This window comes from Canis lupus, chromosome 21, assembly GCF_048164855.1.
Source record: "Canis lupus baileyi chromosome 21, mCanLup2.hap1, whole genome shotgun sequence".
NCBI lineage: Eukaryota > Metazoa > Chordata > Mammalia > Carnivora > Canidae > Canis > Canis lupus.
In genome coordinates, this window is record NC_132858.1 from 6,544,548 (window position 1) to 6,570,552 (window position 26,005).

The 26,005-nt window shown below is 41.1% G+C and overlaps 1 protein-coding gene across 26 annotated transcripts in view; it reads left to right on the forward strand.

The window, feature by feature from the left end:
- Positions 1-26,005, forward strand: part of PPP6R3 (protein phosphatase 6 regulatory subunit 3) — a 144,170-nt gene that overhangs the window by 82,582 nt on the left and 35,583 nt on the right. For all 26 annotated transcript variants that reach the window (XR_012013703.1, XR_012013704.1, XR_012013702.1 and 23 more), the window contains 7 exons: positions 3,678-3,791; positions 14,947-15,076; positions 17,189-17,341; positions 19,290-19,439; positions 20,726-20,790; positions 23,489-23,604; positions 25,674-25,759. Coding sequence is in view for 12 of the 26 variants with exons in the window: in XM_072790194.1 (XP_072646295.1) it covers positions 3,678-3,791; positions 14,947-15,076; positions 17,189-17,341; positions 19,290-19,439; positions 20,726-20,790; positions 23,489-23,604; positions 25,674-25,759 (814 nt within the window). In the remaining 14 variants the exon portion in view is untranslated. The remainder of the gene's footprint in view (positions 1-3,677; positions 3,792-14,946; positions 15,077-17,188; positions 17,342-19,289; positions 19,440-20,725; positions 20,791-23,488; positions 23,605-25,673; positions 25,760-26,005) is intronic.

Genomic DNA, 26,005 nt, shown 5'->3' on the forward strand with positions numbered 1-26,005 from the left:
CGGCTCTCCACGATCATGCCTTGGGCTGAAGGTGGCGCTAAATCGCTGTGCCACCCAGGCTGCCCCACTGCTGCTATTCTTGCTGGTGACTTTGTCAGGCCTCTTCTGGTCCTGCTATATGTTGACACTCATTTGACTTCTTTTGGCTTACCTGCCTGGAAGGCCCTTTTATTAAAATAAAACATTTGTGTGTATTATTTACCTGGCAAGTGTGAGATGAGCAAGGAACAAATTAGTGATGTGGTATCATTTTTAAAGTCTGTCATCTGAGAAGTAGAGTTGTATTTTCCCAATTTGTGTCATAGAATAGGATGGGGTTGACTAATTCTCTGAAGTAGTGAAATTTAAATTATCAGTTTCTAAGTAAAATATCATTTTTCTTCCCCACTTCTGTTATTCTTGGCACATGGTGTATGTGCTCTTTCTGTAAATCTAAGACATTCCACATTCAAATACTAGTAATTATAGTAGTGTTAGGTTGATCCATGTAAAGCTGCCATTTGCATAGGTTAAAAAAATGTTGCATACCAACAGTCCCGTGGTTCTTGACAGCATTGTCCAATAGAAATAAGTCAGGTGTAATTTTAAATTATCTCATAGCCACATTCAAGTAAAAAATAAGTGAAATTAATTTTAATAATGTTTTATTTAATTGATACAAAATATTTGAACATATGCTCATTGAGGTATTCTACATTCTTTTCTTTGTACAAAGTTTTGGAAACCCAGTGTGTATTTTACACTCAGGACAGGTCATTTCAGACTAGTTACAGTTTGAGTGCAGTGGCCTTATGTGGTGATTGACTCTGGCCATCTGGGAGAGCAGGTTCCCCCTGGATGCCAGACGATCAGCAGTAACCACTGAGTTTCAGTGCCACCAGAGCTCCCTCAGATGTGGAAGCTGGCCCTTGGAGCCTGCATCTGCACCAGCTCTTAGGGTGCAGACTGTGTCCTTAGTCCTGGATCAGATACCTATAAATTGAATCATATGGCTGCATGCTCAGAATTGGCATCATTAAGTATTAGTTGGAGTAAATTTCTTCAAATTCATGGACCTGACAAGTCAGGGGTCCCATGATGTCACTGAGTTATGTCTTCACTGCACTTAGCAACGGGGAGACTTACTCTATAATAGTCTTCCTGCACTTTTCTTGAGAATGAAGACCAAACCCTTTTAATATCAGACATGCTCCACGTTATGGTGGTTCTTCTAGTATCTGTTGGTTAAGAAAACACACAGTGATCAAAGGCTTGATAAACTTATTGATCGTAATAGCTTTTGTATATGGTTGATATATTAGGCAATAATGTATAATGTCTGTTTATATTTGATAAACTATCAAATAATACAGGAATATTGTATTATGTTTTATAGTCTCCTGGCAGTACATAGTAGATGGGTTACCCAGCTCTTTAGATTATAATGCCAAATAACCCACAGGTAGGGCGCCACCATGTATACAAATACTTTCACGTATGTATAGTGTAGCATGTAAGGAAAAGTTTAAAATGAGTTCATTTTGGAGAGAATGGTAAAGATGGGTAGAGATACCAAAAGGTGTCTGAGAAGGTGGACGGGAGTGTTAGACAGTGAGTGGCATGGGAAGCAGTCAGGGCCTGAGTACATGCGGGGGCTCTGGGATTCTGAAGTTCAAAAATCCTTTAAAGCCAGTGGTGGTAGGGAAGGTGATAGGGAAGGTGGTAAAGAAGGTCGAAGGAGCTTAGAATGAATTGGAGCTTGATCCCAGTTTGGCCAGCTAGCTGAGGACAGTGAGTCTTTATTCAGCCTGCCCACCTACAAAGCAGAAACAAAAGTGCACCATTGTCTCAAAGGCATGGAGGGAGTCCCTGGCGGGCTTCATGCCTAGAACAATTCCTATGGGCAGTTTACTAATGTTCATCCAAGAACTCCAGTTCTTTTAAATGTTGAAAGTATAAATATATTTTCTCTCAAAATTAAGTAGATGCTTTAGTATTTAATGAATACGAAGGCATTCATTTTATCCTGTTTGAATAGCTTAGTCCTTCAGTCTATGATTTCTTTTGTATTGGATGATACTAGACTCATAATATGGTTCAGCTACTATGTTGCATCCTGACCTTCAAATTCCTGCCAGTTATCATATTGTTTTTGTCCATTAGTAGGATGCTTTCATGAATATAGTCGACTGATGAAGCCATGAGCTAGTGAGGCTTCTTTGTTAGCCACTCTCTCAGGCACCAGCATTTATGAAACTATGATTACACTCTGAAAAATAAGAATGTTACACTTGAACGTGGACATCTACAGTTGGATGCTGTGTCCATACTCTTCTGGCTGGCAAGAGGCTACTTTTTTTTTTTTTTTTTTTTTTTAAGATTTTATTTATTTATTCATGAGTGACAGAGAGAGAGAGAGGTAGAGACACAGGCAGAGGGAGAAACAGGCTCCAGGTAGGGAGCCTGACGTGGGACTCCATCCTGGGTCTCCAAGATCACACCCTGGGCTGCAGGTGGCGCTAAACCACTGCACCACCAGGGCTACCCAAGAGGCTACTTTTTGAAAACTATACATACTATACATATTTACTATGAAAAAGCTGTTTGTTTTCCACAGCCCAATCCCAAACCTGGTATTTATTCTATAGACTGCTATGTGTTGAGTGACGACTTTTGTAGTGCTGTTTTGGGTAAAGGTCTCAACATTTTAGTGCTGGCGTAGGAGTTCTTAAAATCTCCTTCCAGCAAGGGGTTGCGGGGGCGGGGGGGTTCCTCTGAAGTTAGGTTATATGTCAGTTTTATTTGCTTTCCCCAAATGAAAAGAGATTCTCTCCTCTTTTCTGCCCCTCCCTGGTAAGAGAACTGGTGTTGGAATGCAGTGAGCACAGCTATACCTTGGGATGACTGGCATCTATGCTGGGTGAGCAACAGGGACAACCTAGCTGTATGTCACACTGTAAGGGAGATTCCAGTCTTTTGTTCCCTTGGATTCTGAAAATTACTGAGATCTTAAGAAGTGGAGATCTTCCTTGAGATTGTCCATATAAATTTACCTAACAAGTTACCCTTGTGTTTTACATTAATCATGGCCTTGAGTGTGTAATGGGAATAGCCTACAGAGAGAGAATACATTTTGGGCAGTAGTTCAGGCAAATCCATTTCATTGCTACCTTATTATTTTGATTTGCCAAATTTTAATTATAGGGTAAAATGCAACAATTGATCGTGTCTTTTACCTGTTTTAGATCTTAATTATACATTAATGCCTTTGTGGGAAGACATTTGTGGGTTCTAATTAGCCTTTTTGAAAAATTCCCCTCCTTTTGTGGGATGAAGAGCTCCAAATCTTACCACCCACAGCCGCTACCACCAGCACCCTGGTCTGAGTGGGAGGTGACTTCCAATCTTAAAACATTTGTTGGCTCTCAGTGAGATTGGCAAAGGCAGGGAGGGCTCAGGTGATTCTGCTGAGGGGAGGGAGTAGGAGAATACATGTGGGAGAGTTGCATTTATAATAAGCAGGATCACTGGTCTACTTTAATAAATGTATGAAAAATAAAATATTTGTTAAGTGAAACAGATATGCCCCAGTGAGATTGAACTTTGATAAAGTATTTGCCTTACTGGTACCATGCTCTTTTTCTGTTATTATTAAATCCTGTTACAATTAGCACTTGACTATTGATTTGTTTCCCTAGGCAAGAAATTATAGAGCAGCTTCTATCAAATATTTTCCACAAGGAGAAAAATGAATCAGCCATAGTCAGTGCAATCCAGATACTGCTGACTTTACTTGAGACACGGCGGCCCACGTAAGCTTTCCTTTTGTCTTATAAATGTTAAACCATTTTGTTTTGCTTTTAGATTTTCTAGAAACTAAAAGTTGGTTGATAAGCTACAACCTCATGCCCTTGAATTGCAGGCGTTCAGTCTTCCTCTACCATGTGAACTCTGAGTTAGTTTTGTGTGAGTGCAGATGGAGGGAAAAAGTTAAAGATAGTTTGATGAGCGCTGTTCACTGGCAGTGTTTGGGTATTTAGTAGTTTAGAGAAGATTGCTACAATAAGTGGGGTCATACACAAAACATGTAACACAAGAGAAGCCTATTTCTTGATTATCAAAATTGAAAATAGGTGTTCCTCCTGGTCAGTGGGCAGCTCTCTCCCCTCCAAGTGGCAGTTCTGGGACACCTTCTGTCTTGTGATTCTTTTCTATGCATGCTAACTTGAGGCTTCATATTGGTCCTTCGGGGATTTCACATGAGGGCACTGCAGTTTGTGAGGCTGTTTTAAAATGGGTTGGCAGGTGGCTTGCAGCCTTTAAGGAAAAATTTGTCCCAAGTGTTTCAGAATCAGAAACATGGTCTGCTTTTCCCGTGTGTGTGCCCTGCACTAGCCATATGATGTCTGTCATGTTATTCTTTACAGTTTATGTCCAGTGCTAATTCACTTACTGTTAGAATTTTCTAATTGTTCCCAGAGCATGGATTTGAAGAGCTACATATATATATGAGCATTCCAGGAATATGCGGTTTAGAGGTTAGAGTTTGTGTTTTATCACTCACAGTTAGATTTCTCCAGTAAACCAGAGGGCATGAAGAGAACAGAGAAGGCTGCTCTCAGCATCTGAAAATCTCAGTCGTCATCCAAGGTTTCTGGATATACTTTTAATGAAGTAATTTTGGTTTCTAGCAAAGTAGTGAACATAATCATTCCACTTCCCAAATTCTTGATCTCTATTCCTGGTTTGTTTAATCTTTGGTTAGTGGTAATGGAAGGGCAGTTGGGCAGTACTGCTTTAAAGGTCTTGTAATTTGGAGATGTATGTCTGCAATTTTGACTGTGTCTGTGTTTTCTGCAAATTCTATTTTAAATAATGTAACCAGTAACTTAAGGTATTAATCAAGTGGTACAGGACCGTCCTCTTGCTCCTCATGCTTCAAGACAGTTGCACCATCTCCTCAAATGGTTTGAAAGCACCGGAAATGGTCCTGATGCTTGTATCAACAACCCTGATTTAAGAAAGGAATAAATCTGGGGAAAAAAAGTACATCTTTACAGATAGAAGTGAGAAAACACATAGTTGCACAGTCTAGAGCAGAGAAGATACAATAATAAGAGAAACAATAGAAGGAAATTTTTGACCAGAAGAAACTTGTCTTCAGATCATCAGAAAGTGATGGAATGCTGAATAAGATTAAATTTAAAAGGAGTAGGGGATGGGGCTTATATTTTAGCCTTTTCCTGATGAGATTTCTGAATCCCAAGAAGAAAGGATAAATCCTAGAAGCATCTGGATAAGAAAAAATGGGTTAACCACAAAGCAAATCAGATTGCCAAGCATCTCATTTGTCAAGCTAAATAAAGACTGGAAAGCAGAGGACAGGTCTGTGCCCCTGATATGCTGCTGCTGATGCATGAGGGCAAAGCAGGCATTCTCTGGCCCCTGCAACCTTAGTGTTCCATATGGCTTCTGTTCCCAACGTGAAATACCTGAAGATGGACTTCACCAAAACCAAACAGAAAATAAGTTAGAATAAAGAACTTAAATAATACTGGTAAAAGTGATGATAGGGATCCCTGGGTGGCGCAGCGGTTTGGCGCCTGCCTTTGGCCCAGGGCGCGATCCCGGAGACCCGGGATCGAGTCCCACATCGGGCTCCTGGTGCATGGAGCCTGCTTCTCCCTCTGCCTGTGTCTCTGCCTCTCTCTCTCTCTGTAACTATCATAAATAAATAAAAATTTTAAAAAATTAAAAAAGTGATGATAAATGAAATGGATAGGGAGTGAAAATGATTAATGAATGTGAAAGCTAAGTGTTCAGAATTGAACAGTTGAATAAGTCACATATGGGAAATAAAACAATAAATCTTAGATTATTTTAGTAAAACTCAAGAAATAAGGAGAAGGAATAAGTTAGTATATATTAGTTCTTACACCAAGGAAGTTTCTTTTTTTTATCTTGGAAAAATTGAGAGTTCAGATATGTTTTCCATAAATGTAGAATAATAGTAGGATTTGGAACTTCCAAAGCTCCCTCGGGGACAAAGAGGTCAAAGAAACCTGAGAGTTGTTCTCCAGGGTAATTTGCACACACCTTCAAGCCCTTCCTGGGGAAACAAGTGGTGGCGGGGTGGGGTGGAGACCAGAGAGAGCTTCCCTTGCAGAGGGACAGCCTTTGGAGGAAATGTACGAGTCCCCACCATAATCATTCCCCTAGCGCCTGCTGAACGAAGTCATAGGCTACTGAGGAAATCTTAAAGCCATAAAGACACAGGTGAAGACCATTTGCAGTGGGAAGAAGGCACCAGAAAAAATTCTCTAGTCCACAGAAGAGGCAGGGACACATTCTGGGCCCCAAATATTAGAGATCCCTACCACTAAAGCAAGGTCAGTGAGACCTAGGGACTCTTCAGCTGCCTAAGACAAGCTAACCCAAAACAGTAGCATTTCTCCCTGCCGTCCTGTCCAGCAGGCCTTCAGTGACAGCTGCAGTCGGCTTGTAGAGAACAAGCTAGTGTGGGAGGAGACTTTGTTACGCAAGGGAGCAAGTTTAAAGGGAAGAACTTTAGCTTAAGTGTAAGCTAAAGAGTGACTTGGAAAAAACTGTGGCAAACCAGCCCTAACTATAAATACAAAGTAACTTGAGACACATTTGAAGTCTGTAAGGCACTGAGGGAAATCATCACAGCACACCTAGCTCAATTACTGATCCTAGATTGATTTAAAACCCACACTAAAGATCTGGAGAAAAAGAGAGGTGTTCATTCCAGAAATAATGTTTACATTGGTTTCTACTACCCTACACAACTTGTCCACCTTTCAACCAAAATTTGCAAGACAGACAAGATAAAAAGAATCCCAGAAAACTCATAAACACGAGTAGTCAATAGAACTACATTTAAAAGTACTGGAACTGTCTGACAGGTAATTTAAAATAACTCTCATTAATATCTTAAAGGATTGTGGGGAAAATAGTATGTGAACAGGTGGGGAATTTTAGCAGAGAGTTGGAAGATCATATGAATATGCTAGAACTAAAAACTAAAAACCATAGCAGAAATGAAGAATGTCTGTGGGCTTATTGGTGAACTTGGCCATAGTCCAGGAAAGAATACGGACATGAGAAATTACCCACACTGAACCATAAAGAGTTAAACCAAAAAGACTTGATTGGTGAGCTTCAAGGGTCTAGAAGTAATGACATACCACAAGGAACAAGGACAAGGGCTCAGATCTTAGTTTCTCACACCATTCTCCAGGGAAGGGAACCAGGGCTCCTTAGAGAAGGGCAAGAGGAGCCTACAGCATTGTGTGGTACAAAAATAAGTATAAAAAACCCTACAAAAGCCCACAATGTGAGTGGCAGGGGTTATGTCAGAGGAACACAGGAGCCAGCTTGAAAGAGCTTTCATGGCCAAAGCTGATTTGCACAGTCAACAACAGCATAATAATTTGTACAATAAAATAAAGTACTGTTGTCTTATAACCCAAAGTCCAAAAATATTCATTAGTTCATACCGATACAAATAAATGGAGGAGAAGAGACAAATCTCCCCTGCAGAAGAATTTCAAATAGTTTGGTAGATGCTTCCTCCTCAAGGAAGAACAACAGAACTGTCCATTCTTTTCAGTGTGGACTGCACACCATGACTTCCTTCCAAAGAGGTCTTATGAAAGATAAGAAAAAGAGCAACTTGACAGTGACTCTGACAGACACTTCCTCAGCCAGATCATCAAAGTGACTAGCAAATGATAAGTTGTGTTGACAGCTTATACTCTTGTCAGTGAAGTCTGAGTAACTCTCACAGCCAAGAGGAGGCCGAGGAGACATGACAACTAAATGCGATATCTTAGGTGGGATTCTGAAATGGAGAAAGGACTTTAGGTAAAAACTAAGGAAATCTGAATAAAGTGTAGATTTAATGTACCAGCAATGGTTTATTGATCATGACATATATTTATAGTACTAATGTAAGATGTTAATGGGAAACTGGGTGTCAGTTATGTGGGAATGCTCTGTACTACCTTTGGAGTTTTTCTGTTAATCTGAAATGGTTCTAACAGAAATCGACATAGCATTTAGACAGAAACCCAGTGAGGATACAGAAGACCGGAACAGCAGTGGTAGCCTGCTTGACATAAGTGATACTTGCAGAGCCTTCCCTGGCTATGTCAGGGTGCACAGTCTTTTCAAATGCACACAGAACTTTATCAGGGTAGACCAGACTCTCAGCCATCAAACAAACCTTAACGACTTAAAATAATTTAATCATGCACAGTATTTATTCAGACCATAATGGGTTTAAACTGGAAATCAGTAATAAAGATTGTTGGAATATCCCCAAATATTTGGAAATGAAGCAGCACACTTCTAAATAATCCCAGTGTCAAAGAGGAAACGACGAAAGAGAAATGAGAAAATATTTTGAACTACTAGATAAATGAGACAGGGCATGTCAGAACTTGTGGGATGTAGTGAAAGTAGTAGAGGCAAAGTTAGAGCATTAAATGTTTATATTACGAAAGGAAGACAGAAAAAAGAAAAAAAGGAAGACCAAGTTTTGTGTCTGTGACCTAAGCTCCCACCTTAAGGAAAAGCAGATAAAACCCAAAGCGAACAGAAGGAAGGAAATAATAAAGATAAGAACAGAAATCCAAGAGATTGAAGAGGGAAAAAAAATAATACAGAAAATCAGTGAGACCTAAAAGCTGTTTCTTTGAAAAGATCAATAAAGTTAGTAAATCTCTGGCCAGATTAACTAAGAAAATGTAGAAAAGATACACATTACAAATTACAAGAATAAAAGAGGGGACATAACTGCATTCCTACAGACATTAAAAGAATAATAAGAGAATATTGTAAACAACTTGGTGAACTATTTCAGCAGTTTAGATGACGTGGACAGGTTCCTTAAAGGAGTAGTACTGCCAAAGCTCACTCCAAAAAACAATAGCTAGGATAAACAGTCCTAGACCTATTAAAGAAATTTATTTATTTATTTTAAAGATTTATTTATTTATTCATGAGAGACACAAAGAGAGAGAAAGAGAGGCAGAGACATAGGCAAAGGGAGAAGCAGGCTCTTCGCAGGAACCCGATGTGGGATCACTCAATTCCAGATTCCAGGGTCACAACCTGAGCCAAAAGCAGCCGCCCAACCACTGAGCCACCCAGGCGTCCCTATTAAAGAAATGTAATTCCTATTTAAAAGCTTCTAACAGGCGCCGGGGTGGCTCAGTCAGTTAAGCATCTGCCTTTGGCTCAGGTCATGATTTCAGGGTCCTGGGATTGAGCCCCATGTCCGGCTCCCTGCTCAGCGGGGAGTCACTTTTCCCTCTGCTTCTCGTGTTCCCCCTGCTTGTGTGCTCACTCTCTCTCTGGCCACCTAGGCTCCCGAATAAGTAAAGTCTTTTTTTAAAAAAAATAGTCTGGGACACCTGGGTGGCTCAGCAGTTGAGCATCTGCCTTTGGCTCAGGGCATGATCCCAGAGTCTGGGATTGAGTCCCACATCGAGCTCCTTGCAGGGAGCCTGCTTCTCCCTCTGCCTATGTCTCTGCCTCTCATTATATATATATCTCTCATGAATAAGTAAATAAAATCCTAAAAAATAAATGAGTCTTGGGGACGCCTGGGGTGCCTCAGTTGGTTAAGTGTCTGCCTTCAGCTCAGGTCATGATCCCAGGGTCAGGCTCCCACGTGAGGCTCCATGCTCAGTGGGAGTTGGCTTCTCCCTCTGCACCATTCTCCCTACCCCCATGTTCTCTGTCTCAAATAAGTAAATAAGATAGTTGACAGTTTTTTACAAAACCAAATATAATCCAGCAGTTTGGCTCGTTGATACTCACTGAATGGAATTGAAAACTGATGTTCACACAAAAACCTGCACGTGAATTTTTATGGCAGTTTTATCCACACTTGTCAAAACTTGGAAGCAACCAAGATATTCTTCAGTAGGTGAGTAGACACACTGTGGTATATCCAGACAAATATTACTCAGTGCTAAAATGAATGAGCTGTCAAGCCTTCAAAAGACATGAAAGAACCTTGAAATGTATATTACTAAGCGAAAGAAGCCAACGCAAAGGCTACAAACAGAATGATTCTAACTGTATGACTTTCAGGAAAAGGCGGAGGAAGTATGGAGACCTTGAAAAGATCAGGAATTGGCAGTGGGAAGATGAGTAGGCAGAGAGCACAGAGGAGTTTTAGGGCAATAAAAATAGTATGAGACCATGGTGATGGATGTGTGTCATACATTTGGGTAAATCCCTGGAATGTACCACACCAAAAATGAACCATGGTGGTAAACTATAGACTTTGGGTGATTGTGTTGTGTCAGTGTGGGTTCAATGATTGAAATGAGTGTACCATTCTGGGGGTGAGGGGGTTGATAATGAGGAAGGCTGTGCACGTGTGGGGGCAATCTCTGTACCTTTCTCTCCATTTTGCTATGAATTTAAAACCGCTCTATAAAAATAAAATCTTATACAAAATCAATCAGTATAACTCATATTAACAGATAAAGAAGAAAAACCATGTGGTCATTTCAGTAAATTCCTTTATGATAAAAATCTCTTAATTAGAATGGAAAGGACTCTGGAAACTGATAAAGCCCCCTTAAAAAAAAAATCCATAGCTGACACCATTCGTAATAATCAGAGACTGAAATGATATACCCAAAAATCAAAGAAACATGGCAAGGCAAGGATCTTTGCCATTGCCAGTCCCAGACAGCCTTGTGTGGGAGGTCTCAGCCAGTGCAGTAAGACAGGAGAGGAAGATAGAAAACTGAATCTGTTAGCAGAAGTCAGAATTGTCTTTGTAGAAAATCCTAAAGAATGTACCAAAAAAACCTCTCCTAGAACTGATAAGTAAATTTAGCAAAATTGCAAGATATAAGGTCAATATTCAAAAATTAGTCATCTCTTTATAATAACAATAAGCATCTGGAATTTGGAATTTTTATGAAATACCATTTACTATAACAGAAGACATTTAGACATGTATCTATATACAAAATACGTGCAGGATTTAATGCTGAAAACCACTCAATATTGATGAATTCACAAACTGCCCAAATAAATGGAGAGAAATACTGTGTTCATGGATTAGAAAATTCAATATTGTTGGCTTTTGATTGATTGATTCTCCCCAAACTGATCTGGAATTTCCGTATAATTCCAATAAAATCAAAACAGGAGTTTTTGTAGAAATTAACAAGCGTAATTCAAAAACTTAATGGAAATTGAAAGCAAAGTAGCCACAACAATTTTGAAAGAGAAAAGCAAAATTGTAGTACTGGCACTCTCTGATTTAAAGCTGCAGTAGTCAGAACAGTGTGGGAGGGATCCCTGGGTGGTGCAGCGGTTTGGCGCCTGCCTTTGGCCCAGGGCGTGATCCTGGAGGCCCGGGATCGAATCCCACGTCGGGCTCCCGGTGCATGGAGCCTGCTTCTCCCTCTGCCTATATCTCTGCCTCTCTCTCACTCACTGTGTGCCTATCATAAATATAAAAATAAAATTAAAAAAAGAAAAAGAACAGTGTGGGATTAGCAAAAGGATAGACACAGAGTTCACTGGAACAAAATAGAGTCCAGAAGCAGGCCCACACAGTATATGGTCAATTGGTTTTTAACAGAGCTGTGGAAGCAAGTCAGTGGAGAAGAGCTAGCCTTTTCAACAAATGGTGTTAGAAGATCCATCTGCAAAAAAAATGGATGAGGACGCCTTGATATGTACCCTGCATATTATGCAAAATTTAACTCAAAATGGATCATAGGACTAAATGTAAATCCCAGAACTATAATGTTCTGGGAGAAGATCAGTGGCCTGTGTTAGGCGGAGATTTCTTAGATGCATCACCAAAGTCCAATTGGTAAAAGAAAAGTTGACAATGCAGATTCCATAAAATGCTCTTTAAGGGACTCTGTTGCGGGGCACCTGGGTGACTCCGTTGATTGACTATCTAGCTCTTGATTTCAGCTCTTAACTTCAGCTCCGGTTGTGATCTCAGGGATTAAGCTCTGCGTTCTGCGTCATCTGGCTCTATGCTTAGTATTAGTAGGGAATCTGTTTGAGGATTTCTCTCCCTCTGCCCTTTCCTATCTTGTTCTCTCTCTCTCTCTCAAATAAATAAATCTTTACAAAAAACAAAGAAAAAAGAAGACCACTCTTGTGAAAATAAAAAGGCAAGCCACAGGCTGTCAGAGAATATTTACAAATTGTGTGTCTGAGAAAGGACTTACATCCAAATATATAAAGAACACTCAAAGTTTCAGTAACAAGAAAAACAATCTGGTTTTTAAGGTCAAAAGATTTGAGTGGAACTTAATAAGTAAAATGTATTTGTATAGCAAATAAATACATGGCAAAGGACTGTCCATTGTCATTACTGAAATTTAAGTTGAAACCATATTGAGATACCACTATGTACCTTTTGAATGATTTGTATTTGTTTCCTGTGGCTGCTGTAACAAATTGCCACAAACTGTGGCTTAAAACAGCAGAAATTATTCTCTCACAGTGAATGCTAGAACTCCAAGATCAAGGTGTCAGCAGTGCTACACTGCATCCAGGAGCACTAAGCAGACACTTATCCTTAACCTCTTCCACCGTCTAGTGGCCATTTGGTTATGGCCACCTTGCTCCATCTTTACATCAGCTTCTCTGCTGTGTGTCTGTGTCTCTCTCCTCTTTGAGGGCATTTGGGATGTCATATAGGGGCTGTCTGGGTAATCCAGGATAATCTCAAGATCCTTATTTAATTACATATTCAATTAAGGTAACATTCATAGGCTCTGGGGATTAGTGTGTAGACATAATCTTTTGGGAGGGGGCACCGTTCTGCCCACTGCACAGCACCACCATAAATACTCAGTGCTGGTGCCAGTGGAGAACATCTGAAGTCTCACATGTTGCTCTTGGGAGTGCAAAGTCATATAACCACTTTATAGAAATATTTGGCATTTCTTACAAAGTTAAGCAGACTTTTTTTTGTATTAGCCAACAATCTCTTAGATACTGTTACAAGTAAAATGTGTCACACAAAATGTAAGTGAATGTTTATGTCATCTTTATTCATAATCACACAAAACTAAACAACCCACAGTGTCCTTAAACTGGTAAACGGATAAAGAAGCTGTGGTCTATCTGTAGTGGATTGCTATTCAGCAGTAAAAAGGAATGGACTCTGATACGTAAAACATGCATTATTTCTTGTGCCTTTCCAAATTTAACATAGTTCTACATGGAACTATCAACATGGTTTTTGTTTTGGAATCAGCAAATTCTTACATGCATTTGGAAGAATGAAAATGTGAGGCTAGCCAAGAGATTCTGAGCAATAGCAATGATTAAGTCACCTCCTGCATATTACAGTCACATTATTGTTGTAATAAATGTGGCGATGTGGGGATCCCTGGGTGGCGCAGCGGTTTAGTACCTGCCTTTGGCCCAGGGCGTGATCCTGGAGACTCGGGATCGAATCCCACGTCGGGCTCCCGGTGCATGGAGCCTGCTTCTCCCTCTGCCTGTGTCTCTGCCTCTCTCTCTCTCTCTCTCTGTGTGACTATCATAAATAAATAAAAATTTTTAAAAAAATGTGGCGATGTGATACCAGTGCAAGTCTTATTAAACACTGGATGTTGGCTGTAGCACCTAAGTCAGGGCTGGTACAGAAGTTGATGCTCACCAAGTATTTATTAAATGTGAACAAAGTTTTCATGAATGCTTAAGGAATTTTAGTATGCTTTTTCACATTAGTGGGGAAATGGGAATTTTCTATAAATGTGGTTTGGAAAGTGACTCACCATTTGAGAAAAAGCTATACCTGTTCTGTGTAAAAAATAAATTCCAAATGAGTTAAAATACTGGAGGAAAAATATATTAAAAAATCCTAGAATTATGGGCTTGTAAAGAACTTTTAAAGCATAGCTCCAAGTACAAAAGCTATAATAAAACTGTATTTGGCCACACCAGTTATTTACTAAAACCCCTAAACGTTTAAAGAAAAAAAACACCAAACCAAAAACCCTTTCCTTTCCTCTTTTGCATTCTGTTGAAGTTCTGAATGCTGCTACAGGCAGCTGTGAGTGAGAAGTGGCATATATGTGTGGAATACCTTGAAATAATACCTTTCAAGGAATACCTTGAAATGAAGAGTCCTAATAACGGCTCTTGGGTGTTAGTTGGGTGCCAGGCAACATTGTCAGCCCTCTGCGTAAGCGCGCCCCTCATGGTGGGCCTGGGAGAGACCATGTAGAGGCTCCCCATATCCACAGTAGAATACACAGCTGGTGGGGAGGAGGCGGGGCTGGGCTCTAGTTTGCATTCATGTCCAACTGGCACTCCACTCTCAGGTCTGTCTCTTCACTTGAACTGCAGGCCCATGTTCGTAGGCCCCTGACCTCCTGAGGTCCTTCCTCCTCCCATTTCGAGACCCCTTGGCCCACATGCTCACTAAGGCCCATTGGGATTGGGCATCTCATTCTACTTATAATTGCTTTCCTATAAAGAGTAGATTATAATGATTGAGCTTTATGTGGTAGAGTGACTTACACTTTTTTTTTAAGTAGGAAGCAATGTTGGTTTCCCAAGAAAAACTATATGGAACAAATATAGGCCTGTTGGTTATCAACATCTCAAATGGCGCATAGTATAGTATGCCCTATAATTCAGGGATCAGATCTCCTTTTGCTTTCCAGATTTTCTGGTAGAGACCTGCTTTAGTATAATGGGTATAAAGAGCTTAGAAGGTTTGGGAGAATGGGAAGAAATCACATGTAATTTCTCTCCTGACACAGTAGGCCTGTGGATTTCAGGTCCTGTTGCTGTTTCCCAGCAAGCTTGTATTACACCCTCTTCCTATCTCTCCAGAAATATTGATATAATCATTTATGTAGTTATAATGTATCTACATGCTGATAGGGATGAAATTATAATAAAATTAACTTGCTTTGTTTCAAGATTTGAAGGCCATATAGAGATCTGCCCACCAGGCATGAGTCATTCAGCTTGTTCGGTCAACAAGAGTGTTCTAGAAGCTATCCGAGGAAGACTTGGATCTTTTCATGAACTCCTGCTTGAGCCACCCAAGGTAGGGCAGCTGCCTTAAGCATGGCCGGGTCATGGCTGGCCAGGTCAATAATTTGGTTCAAAGAATTATTAGAAAATATATGAACCTTGTAGGTAATAGAATGGGCTACAACCAACATGTACAAACTAGCCCTTCCAGTTGTTTTTATCATTTTTGAGCTAGTTTTTAATTTGCTTTTGTCTATAGTGTCTGCATTGATGAATGAGGTAAAATTAAAATTAGGCAAAATATTTATCTACTTAGGAAACTCAGCTTTTTCTTTCTTTTTATGAATCCTGGGTACTTTTATGCCAACAAAATAAACAGTTCTCATAGTGTGTTATTTTCACCTTTGAGGTAAAGTCAGTCTTTTAGGAACTGATCTCTGACACTGAGTTGCCTTATTTAGAGTTGGAGTGCTGTATCAGTCTAATGGCCAGGTATCTTATTTAAGGACAAGTCGGCTGAGCCTGACTTGGAGTGCTAGTTTTTCCATCAGGAGCCATCCACATGCTAATCCAACAGTGACTTTAATCTGGCAGTCTGCTCTGAGCACAGATGATAGACAGTGAGGCCCCACAAAAGAGAGCTATTCACAGGCTGTTCTGCTGCTGCTCCCCAGGATTGGTGTAGGGATTTAGATTAGGGTAAGAAGCTCTTCCTTTGAGAGTCTCTGTGGAACACTTGGCTGTGAGAGGTCCCCTGCCAGCACCAGTTCTCATGCTTTCCTTTTTCCTCTGTCCCGTGTCATCACAACCAGTGGCCTAGCTGTTGTAGTGCGTCTCTGTAGCATCTGCTGTGCATGGTATTAGGAATTTAAGATACTAGTTTCTCCCTTCCACAGTAGATGCTTTATGTGTTTTTTTAGCATTTGTGGAGGGGGACCATAGAATAATTTATGTCCATGATGCAGGGCATCTAGGTTAGCTTCCAGATGGCCTCTTCAGACAGCCGGTGCTACCCTGCCTGTGTTGTGCAGTTTTGTCTGTGTTCAGCCAGATCTGGGTGTGGGCCAGCGTGTTTGGCATTCACTCTCAGGCACAGTGCCTCAGCTGGTATTTCATAGTTACAGTCAGTGGCGTCCTTCATGGCAGACATGAGAAATAGAATGGGAGAGTAAGGAAAGAGAAAGAAAGTATTTATTCAGATGAAGAAGAGAGAATATCCCAGGTGGAAATTGGAGGTGGGAGAAGGAGCCATGAGAGAAGAGGATGTGTGAGGAGGTGCTCCAGCCTGTGTCTTCATGGCCTGCCTGCTTCTTTCTAGGTGGACAAAAAGGCAGCACCTAGTGTGGATTCTTACCCACACTAGGTGGGTTGTTCTTGGCCCTGATTCAAAAGCAAGGCAGTCTCTCGTTTGGGTTTCTTGTCTTCTGCTAGGAGTCTGTGAGTTCAGTTTGTATGTAGTTTTACCACATGATGTGGTATCTGTGTAGGTTCCTGAAACCTTTTAACATGTCTGTTAATTGGAGGTGCCTTGCATGGAATACAAGGGGTAGCCTTCCAATTCCATTAAAGCCTTGAGAGGAGCAGGCAGGGGCATGGGGAAAGGTCAGGCTCACTGCTGGGTTAGAATTTGCCACCTTTTCCTGTCAAACCTGTGAAATTCTGAAGTGTCCTGTATCTGTCTTCTGTGATTTAAAGTATAGAGACTCCCTTTTATGGGCAAGAACAAGTTTGAAGTTGATCCTGTTTCAGGATCATGATCCAGAAGCAACTTCTGAGTTTGCATTTTTCTCACGGATTTTGCAAAGATTGATAATTGTGTTCCAAACCACTTGTAACTTGTCTTAGTTCCAAGATTTCTGGTTAGGTTTGGAATATTGCACTTTTTCTCCCCATGAACTTCTGCAGCTTCCTGCTCTCTTCCTCTGGCAGTTGGAATGTTGAAGCAGGGGGATACCTGATCTCCTGTGGAATTTCTAGTCCTGGGGAATTCCTTGATTCCCCCTCTTGGTTATTTCATCATATCTTGAAGATCTCAAAAGCAGCTTTGGATTTTCCTTCAGATGTGGAACTCGGGCCACATGATTTGCAGGGTTAGTTTACCTAGTGTTACGTATTAGTACACACCTCTCCACCCATTTGGTTTCTTACGGAACTGGATTTGATTGGAAAGCTTTTTCTCCCTCAGAAAAGTGTGATGAAGACCACGTGGGGTGTGCTGGACCCTCCGGTGGGAAATACCCGATTGAATGTGATCAGGTTGATATCCAGCCTCCTTCAGACAAACACCAGCAGTATCAATGGGGACCTCATGGAGCTGAATAGCATTGGGGTTATATTGGTAAGATTTCCCCCAAATGATAATTTAATTTGCCCGTGATGTTTTATGGACAACTGAAGTTAAAACCTCACAAATTTACATACGTGTCTGTGACTCTTGTTTTGAGCACAAATGGTCTTTTACATAGTTTTTGCCTTGAGTTTATCGTCAGTTTCTAATGCTTTTAAGTTTTCAGTATTTATTATTTCAAAGATGATTAAGACATAGACTTCTTCAAGAAGCTCGGGTTGGCACAGATGGATCGAGTATAGCCCTCTTCCTGAGGGGGGTCATGTTAGCAATAAATGACTGCTGTTACAGCATCATTTTCTGGTCCTAATTAGCAAAGGGACAAGTGTTTATTGTATTTCCACTGACCTAGATCTGTATAATGTATCTGTATGTGATCTTGTGATTTGAGTCCAGACCCTTCCTTGATACACACAGCTTTGGGTCTACTTGTTAGTGGAGGCAGCAAGGGAAGCTCAGGGGTTATCTGGACTTCCCTGACCCTTAAGTCCCCCCGTTCCAAGGTTTGTGTTTAGAATCTGGAGGCCCAGCTCTCGTACCCGTGCTTGCCCGGTCTGTCCTGCCACCCCACAGCACAGAAGGCACCAGGGCTAACACAGGTTTCATAAGACATCTGGTCATACCGTACATTTGGGTGGGTTTGGTTTTCACACTACATGAATGAAAAGCATGGTACTGTGCACTTTAAATGCATTTCTCGTGTGATGCTGGGTATAAATGTCTGTGTGAGAGAGAGGATCTATTTTGCAGATTGTGCCCAGAGAAGGGAATACATTCTATGGCTAATAAGTGGTGGAGCCAAGATTTGAATTCACATTTAGTTTCAAACCAGTGCTTGCTTTATCAACCACACTGTTATGCCACCTGGTGTCATTAGTTATTTTTAGTTATATTTCACCTTCGGGTTAAATCATGGCAGTTCTAGGGATAGAAAGCAGGAACATGTTGGAGCAATATGAAACATTAAAGGATCACAGTCTCTTTGGTGAATTTAACTGTTGTCCTCTGAGGTAGGGTATTTTTGTTTGCTCTACCTTCTGTCTGATATATAAACTCTACTCCTGTCCCTGAAGTCGTCAATTACTAGCCTCTAATCTTACTGATAGTAAGTGTACAACTATTGTTAATTTGCTAATTCATTCCATCATTAATCTTTAGAACAACTTTTGAGTCACAACAAATTTGATAAAACTCCTAAATGGGAGGAGTCATTACAGTTTTATTTTGAATTTAGATAACCAGACTCAAAAGAATGTTCTGAATATATACTTGATGCATTTTGTGCTTTTAGGAATTGTCTTTCCTTTTTGTGGTACTATCAACTTTTCAAGCAATCTGGAAAACCCATGTACTTTCAGGAGGTCCACATGTCATTGCTTCTCAGACCCCTCTTGTTTTGCTCCATTCACTGATAGTTGCAGGAGTTTCAGATGCTTGAGTGGTTATAACTGAGTGGTTATTGACACTAGGGTGTGAGTACCTTGAGATTGGAGACTGTCTCCGTATTGCACCTAGCACCATGCCCTGCACAAAAGCCATCAGTAAATATTTGTTGAATCAAAGTAAGTAAAAGTCTTAAAAATTTATTGGAAAAGTGTTGGAAGTTTACTGAACTTACTAATACCTGTGTCAGTTGCCTGGAAAATATAAAAAGATACTCTCATTGGGGAACTTACCATTGCCTTCCCGTTTTCATTGTTGTTTATACTAGATTCCATGCAAATGCTGGCATGTTGAAGGAGCAAACATCATGCTACTTTGTCTAGTGGCATTTCAAACCCCTTTTAAAATAAACTTGTGTTCTTTTTAATTATTCCTATTGGACTAAGAACATATCATTTTTATTTTATTAAATCACTGTTCTGGAAATGTATTAAAATAGTGGATTTAAATATCCAAGTAACTGGATAAAAGAAAGCCTTGTTTTTCTTTTTTGTAGGACATGTTCTTCAAATACACATGGAATAACTTTTTACATACACAAGTGGAAATCTGTATTGCACTGATCCTTGCAAGTCCTTTTGAAAATACAGAAAATAGCACAATTACTGATCAAGACTCCACTGGTGACAATTTGTTACTGAAACATGTAAGCTTACTGGGCTGGTTTCTACCTCTCCTCGTTATAGCATTCTCCCACTTCAGCATGAAATGAAGTGGAGTTTAAGGGCAGGGAGTTAAATCTCAGAGTCCAAGGGATCCCTGGGTGACTCAGCGGTTTAGCGCCTGCCTTCGGCCCAGGGTGTGATCCTGGAGACCCAGGATCGAGTCCCACATTGGGCTACCTGCGTGGAGCCTGCTTCTCTCACTCCCTGTGTCTCTGCCTCTCTCTCTCTCTCTCTCCCCCTGTCTCTCATGAATCAATAAATAAAATCTTTTAAATAAATAAATCTCAGAGTCCAAATATTTAACTCCTGTGTTCTTCACGCTGTTGGCCAGTGATTCTATAAGTCACATCCTGGAAGAAGTCTAAGCGGCCTCCTTATTTGGTAAAAACAATTGAGTTGAAGATTTAGAAATTTTTTGGAGATTAAAAGACCTATAAGAATTTAGAGAGTGCAGAAAGTGTTTGAACAGCTGTTTGGCGTACCAGTTTTAATTTGTGGGCTGAACTCAGGACAGAATGGTAGCAGAAGTGGGCTCCGTGCAGCGTTGTGAGGACCTCTTCTGTGAGTCTGTTTCCTTTCGTTAAATAGGTGATTTCATTAAGGCAGTCTTCACATTTCTTTTTGCTCTCAAATTCTGTGGTTGTATCAGATTGCCTAGCTCACGGTGGGTTACTGCCAAACCTGGGAGGTGGGAGAGGCTAGCCCTCTGGAGTAACAAAAGGGAAAGACCACCGACGCTGGGTAAAGCTAGCAGCATACGTGCCGAAGCATAGATAGCCCATGGCGCCCATGTGCAGTCGGAACGCAGTAACCATAGTCACTCCCTGTGCAGGAGCAAGTGTTGCTCATGTTTCAAAAGTACAAGTATTGCTGCGGATTCTGTGCTGCATTTTTGCAGGGCATAACCTTCTTTATTCCTTTTAAATTTGGGTCAGGCTCTATTTCCGAGCTCAATTTTCATGGCTAATAAAACATGGCTTTGCTTTAGGTCAGCTACTCGCCGGAAGCCGTACATGAAATGTTTGTTGCTTCCCAGTTGCTACACTGTTGAAGGTGTGGATCCAGTCTTGAATCCCTGTAGTGTTCTGATGGCCTTGAGTAAATTTATTATCATGTTGCATATGATATAGCCAATAATTCACAACTAGTTTTAGCTTGCTGGGTAATACATATCACTGTTCTATTTGAATTGAGTTCTGTTTCACTTTAAATTTTTGACAGTTGGACATTTATATACATGTTAACTGGAATATTCCTTTTTATTCAGCTTTTTCAAAAATGTCAGCTAATAGAACGGATACTTGATGCCTGGGAAATGAATGAGAAGAAACAGTAAGTACACTGTTTTCCCATAGAAATTCAGTGTGATTTTTAATTTGAAGAAAATATCTGCCTTACCTTAGAGAACAGTGAAAATAATGATGTGATACAGGCCACTCTACGGTTATAAATAGTTCTCTCGGGACTTCCGGATTATTTATCATAGCAGATCTTTTTCTAACAATTTTTAGATTGCCTGGTCTTTCTACCTCTCTTGAGGGGGGACCCAGGGGCTGGCTGCTTTTGAAACTTCCTGGTCCTATTTGAATAACTGTTTTTCTGGCAGGAGTGCGAAGTCTAAAGAAAAAAGTCATAAAGTCAAGTCCTCCCTGACGATGCTTTAACTTAGCAGGTTTGTCCCTTTTACCCCCCGGACTCACTGGAAAGAGTCCCTTTGTGCATGGGAGGAGAATGTCGGGGGAATTGCCTAGTGTTTTTTGTTTAGAAAATTTCCATTAGCTGATTGACAAGATTACTTGGAGTATTGACACATGTAAGCAGCTTTGCCTATAGATTTTTTTTTCTTTCTTGTGCCTGTGAGGCTTTTATGCCATCCCATAGATTCTGAGGTAGATAGGGTATGTTTGGGAGACACTCTCGGGCCACGCTTCTTGCATTTGTTTTCTAAGTCAGGTTTGTTGAGGTATAATCCTCAATAAATTGAAAGTTCATCCTTTTTTGGTGTACATTTCTAGGAACTCTGATGAATGCATGCAGTTGTGTAAGCACTTCGGTCAGGCACGGCTTATTTCCATCAGCCTAAAAAGCCATCCATGTGCCTTTATAAGTGAACCTATGCCAGGGCTTTTCTTGCTCTGTGTATCTGTTCCAATTCCTCTTGTGGCCTCTAGGAGAGACCTAGGAACTAAAGGGATGTGTCAGTTTTATTTTGTAAGGTTTGTTTTAAAAGTGCTCCCAAGCACTGGTAGGGCTCTAATGACTCTGTGGTAAACCTGATTGAATTTGAATGTAGCAGGGGGCTCATCTCAGTAGACTTCAGGTACATTCTTTCAAATGGATCTCCTTTGGGGGTGCTGTGTGTGGCTAGGTCGACATCTCTGGTTATGTGTTTGATCCTTTGTTAGCCCCATGTGCTCTATTTCCCCCTGAGCTCCATCTTCTGGAGGTTCAACTATTAATAGTGCCCCGATTTGGGGGTTCCTGACCAGAGTTTTTCTAATGTTTCCTTGCCCCAGGAGCCTAAAGAACATCGATAGCCTTGGGGCAAAACACTGGCAGGTGGGCATTTGTTTTTACTTGGGCGCTTGTGGGAGCATGGTACAGTAGTAACTGACTGAGAAGGTGCATGAGAGGAAGGTGCATGAGAAGGTGCATGAGAGGTCTTGGGATCTTATTGTGAAACCAGAAGAGCCTCTTAGCAACTCATTTGAGATCAGCTCAGTGCCTCTGACCCTTAGCTGTCCTGACCTTCTATGATGATTAGCAGATATTCTCCCCCCCCCCCTCCAGGCAAGCCTTCAAGCGTAGTATGGGTTGTTGTTTTTTAGCAGCTCCTGAAAGGTTCTCCCTTTAAACAAAAATCTGTTCAGTTTGTTGCCTCCTATCTGCAAGCAAAAGTCTGTTGTTTCATAGAATTTAAAGCCCTGGCACTTTATAAATAGGCAGAGAAATCACAGCAGTGTGAAAAGTTTATCTAAATGGGCAGATTTGGGGGGCGCCAGGGTGGCACAGTTGGTGGAACATTCAACTCATAGTTTCGCTCAGGTTGTGATCTCGGGGTGGTGGGATCAAGCTCCACATTGGGCTCTGCGGTCAGTGAAGAGTCTGCTTGAGATTCTCTCCCTCTCCCGTGGCCCTCCCAGTCTCATAAGTAAGTAAGTAATTAAATAAATAAATAAGTAAATAAATAAGTCTATCTTAAAAAAATAAATAAAAGGATGGATTTGAGATGCCTGTGTGGCTCAGTCAGTTAAGCCTCCAACTCTTGATTTCAGCCAGGTCATGATCTCAGGGTCATAGGATCAAGTGCTTCATGCTGGGCGTGGAGCCTGTTTAAGATTCTCTCTCTCCCTCTCCCCTCCCCCTCTATCCCCAAATAGGTAGGTAAGTAGGTAGATTTAGTGAAGATGGGTCCTGGGTGGGAAGGGTATACCCTAAGTGGGGGGAAGGGATAGGGACTCATTGATGTACATGTGAGTACTTGGCCCCCAAGTGCAGTGCGGGCCAAATACCAACTGACTACCTCATATTGGCCAAATCTCAAAATCAGCCACTATTTTAACTTGAGAAATGCCACTGGTAGGCAATTATGTTGTTAATTGAACTGATGTGATGAAGATTTGATGTCTTTTAGCACAATTCTCACCTTAATGTTCCTACAGTCTTTTTAAAGTCTGAAAAATAGTTTCACGGAAAGAAACTATACGAAGGAAAGTCACAGAAACTTAGGCATCAGTGAATGGGCTTCTTTTCTAATCTTTTTTAAAGTAACTTGTAATTGAAGATCACTGATTGGTTTGTGTATAGAATAAACCTTGCCCATTGTGACCACCATGTGGTCCTTGAGCAGAGCATTTCTGCCACCCCCACCCCTGCCTGACCTTGTGACTCTGGCACCTCCTTTTCTGTCCATTCTCATCTTTAGGGCCTCAGATTTTAGAACGATTATTCCAGCTCACTGTACTTACCAAGTTGCTTCATCACTCTATCCGATCAGGAGTCTGAGTATTTTGTCCTTTTCCCCTGTCAGGGCTGAGGGAGGCAGACGGCATGGCTACATGGGACACCTGACAAGGATAGCTAACTGTATTGTGCACAGCACTGATAAAGGCCCCAACAGTGTGTTAGTCCAGCAGCTTATCAAAGGTAAGTGGTTTATGAAAATTTAATTATGTTTTTGTTGGATTAGAGAAAGGATTCAAGGGTAAATGGAAATGTTCATGGCATTTTTTTTAAATAGCAGTCTACGGAGTTTTCTGTATACTTGGCAAATTATCTGGAAATTTGAATGAAGTTCTCGAGAATATGTTTGAGCAGTGTCATTCTTTGCTGTATGTCTGTAGTCCTTTTAGTAGGTATTGGCAGGCTCGGCCAAGTTAACTTCTCTCTCTCTCTTTCTTCTCTCTTCTCTCTTCTTTCTCTGTCAGAGCCTGCTCAGTACACTGCTCTGGTGTGCATGAGGTCCCCATAAGCTGACAGTTGAGTCACTTGAGCTATGATCACACTTGCTTTTTATTTTCTTCTGAAAGCCCCTGCATTGCCTGTGGATTGAGTTCCTTTAGCTGGATACTGAAACATTTATCCACATGTTTGACATCTCTCTCTTACTAAGATGAGGGAAAATGGACCTTAAAGGATGCTTTCTATACCAGTATTTAAATGTAATCAGTCCAAGGTTGCTGGGAAGAAAATGCAGATGCCTTTTACTAGTGCCCAGGCTGTGAGTCTGTCTCCTCTAAACCAAGAGCCCTAAGATCTCTGTGGACTCTGGGGATTGGACCAGTCCTGTGACTTACTGTGAGTGTGAAAATCTTTAACCTCTGCGGTACCAAATTCGTCCAGATTCAACTTGCTAAAACTGGATGTTGTTTCCCGGTCTATCCTTCTATTTGTCTTTAAAGAATATCTGTGTGTTTGAGAGGTTAACCTGTCGAGCACATACTGAAAGAGTTGCTCCAAGTGAGGGAGCAATTGGGGCTTGCCCTCCCTTAATTTTGCTTCTTGAAAGAGGTACAAGCCAGACCATCACAGTTGATGCTCTTACCAAGGAGAAATGGCCATGTGCGTGATACTTTCTTTAGATTAGGCTTTGTTTTACAGAAACTGCTTACCAGGTAATGGGGAAGGTACACATACGCATGTGTGTTGAAACCACTTGTCAGAGGATAACTCTAGGAAGGCTTCTAAGATTATAGCCAGGGTTTCTTTTTCTCAGAAGCATTTGCCTTTTCTTTTCCTTTCTTTTCCTTCCTTTTCCTTTTCCTTTTCCTTTTCCTTTTCCTTTTCCTTCTCCTTCTCCTTCTCCTTCTCCTTCTCCTTCTCCTTCTCCTCCTCCTCCTCCTTCTCCTTCTCTCCTCTCCTCTCCTCTCCTTTTTTCTTTTCTTTTCTTTTCTTTTCTTTTCTTTTCTTTTCTTTTCTTTCTTTTCTTTTCTTTTCTGTTTCTTTTCTTTGTTTCTCTATAGAGGAACCTGGGTGGCTCATTCAGTTAAGTGTATGCCTTTCTGCTCTGGTCATGATTTCAGGGTCCTGGATTGAGCCCGGCATTGGGCTCCCTGCTCAGCAAGGAGTGTACTTCTCCCTCTGTCTCTCCTCCTTGCTTGTGCTCGCTCACTCACTCTGTCTCTGTCTCTCTCTTGCTCTCTCAAATAAAATATTTTAAAATAAATAAAATTTCTCTAGAAGGTAGAATTTCACTATTGCCTATGTATCTAGAGGCTGGCCAGTGGGCACAGACATCTAGGAAACAGCAGACTGGGTTCCATGGAGCATTCACTGGCTAGATGCCAGTCACGGTATCTGATGAGTGTATAGGAGCTTGCATTGGTAGCATTTCCTAAACTTGAATGATCATGGAAGAAGAAGGCTTTTCCTCCTACCTTAAAGACCTGCTAACTCCTCAGAAGTTTGTTAGAAACACATTTTCCAGGTTTAGTTTTTACCAAAAGATTTTTAAAAGCTTGTTAAATTCACAGAGCTGCTTAGCACCCTTGGCATCAAGCATGAGCCATTTTGGGGGTGGTTCTAGTTCCTGAAATTCCTGGGCCTCTTGCTGCAAGGCTTTATAACTCTGTTTCTCTAAGAGTCAGGTGCTCAGATGATGGGACATGTTTGCCTTTGATGGACCGATTGGGTGGCACTCTCTTATATGTCCTGTTTATGTGTCTGTGTGCAGGTCACTAGAGTGACAATGCCTTTTTTTCTTTCTCCCTCTGCAGACCTTCCAGACACAATCAGGGAGCGATGGGAGGCGTTCTGCGCAAGCTCCTTGGGAGAAACTAACAAGAGGAACACGGTAGATCTAGTAGGTTTTACCAGGTCACATTTCTGTGACCCCAGTGCTCTCAGCCTTTGCCTGCTTATTCAGAAAAAGATGCAAGATCTTTCGTTTACCTTGGTAATTTGGGGCCAAGGATAAGTTCATGTTTCTTTACCTGGAAGAGAGGTCAGTGTTCACCCTATTCTTGATTACTTGTCTAGTCAGCTTCTAATTCCTGCCTGGGTTGAATCAGAGGGTACAGAGAGGCCACTGTCTCTACATTCCCGCCTC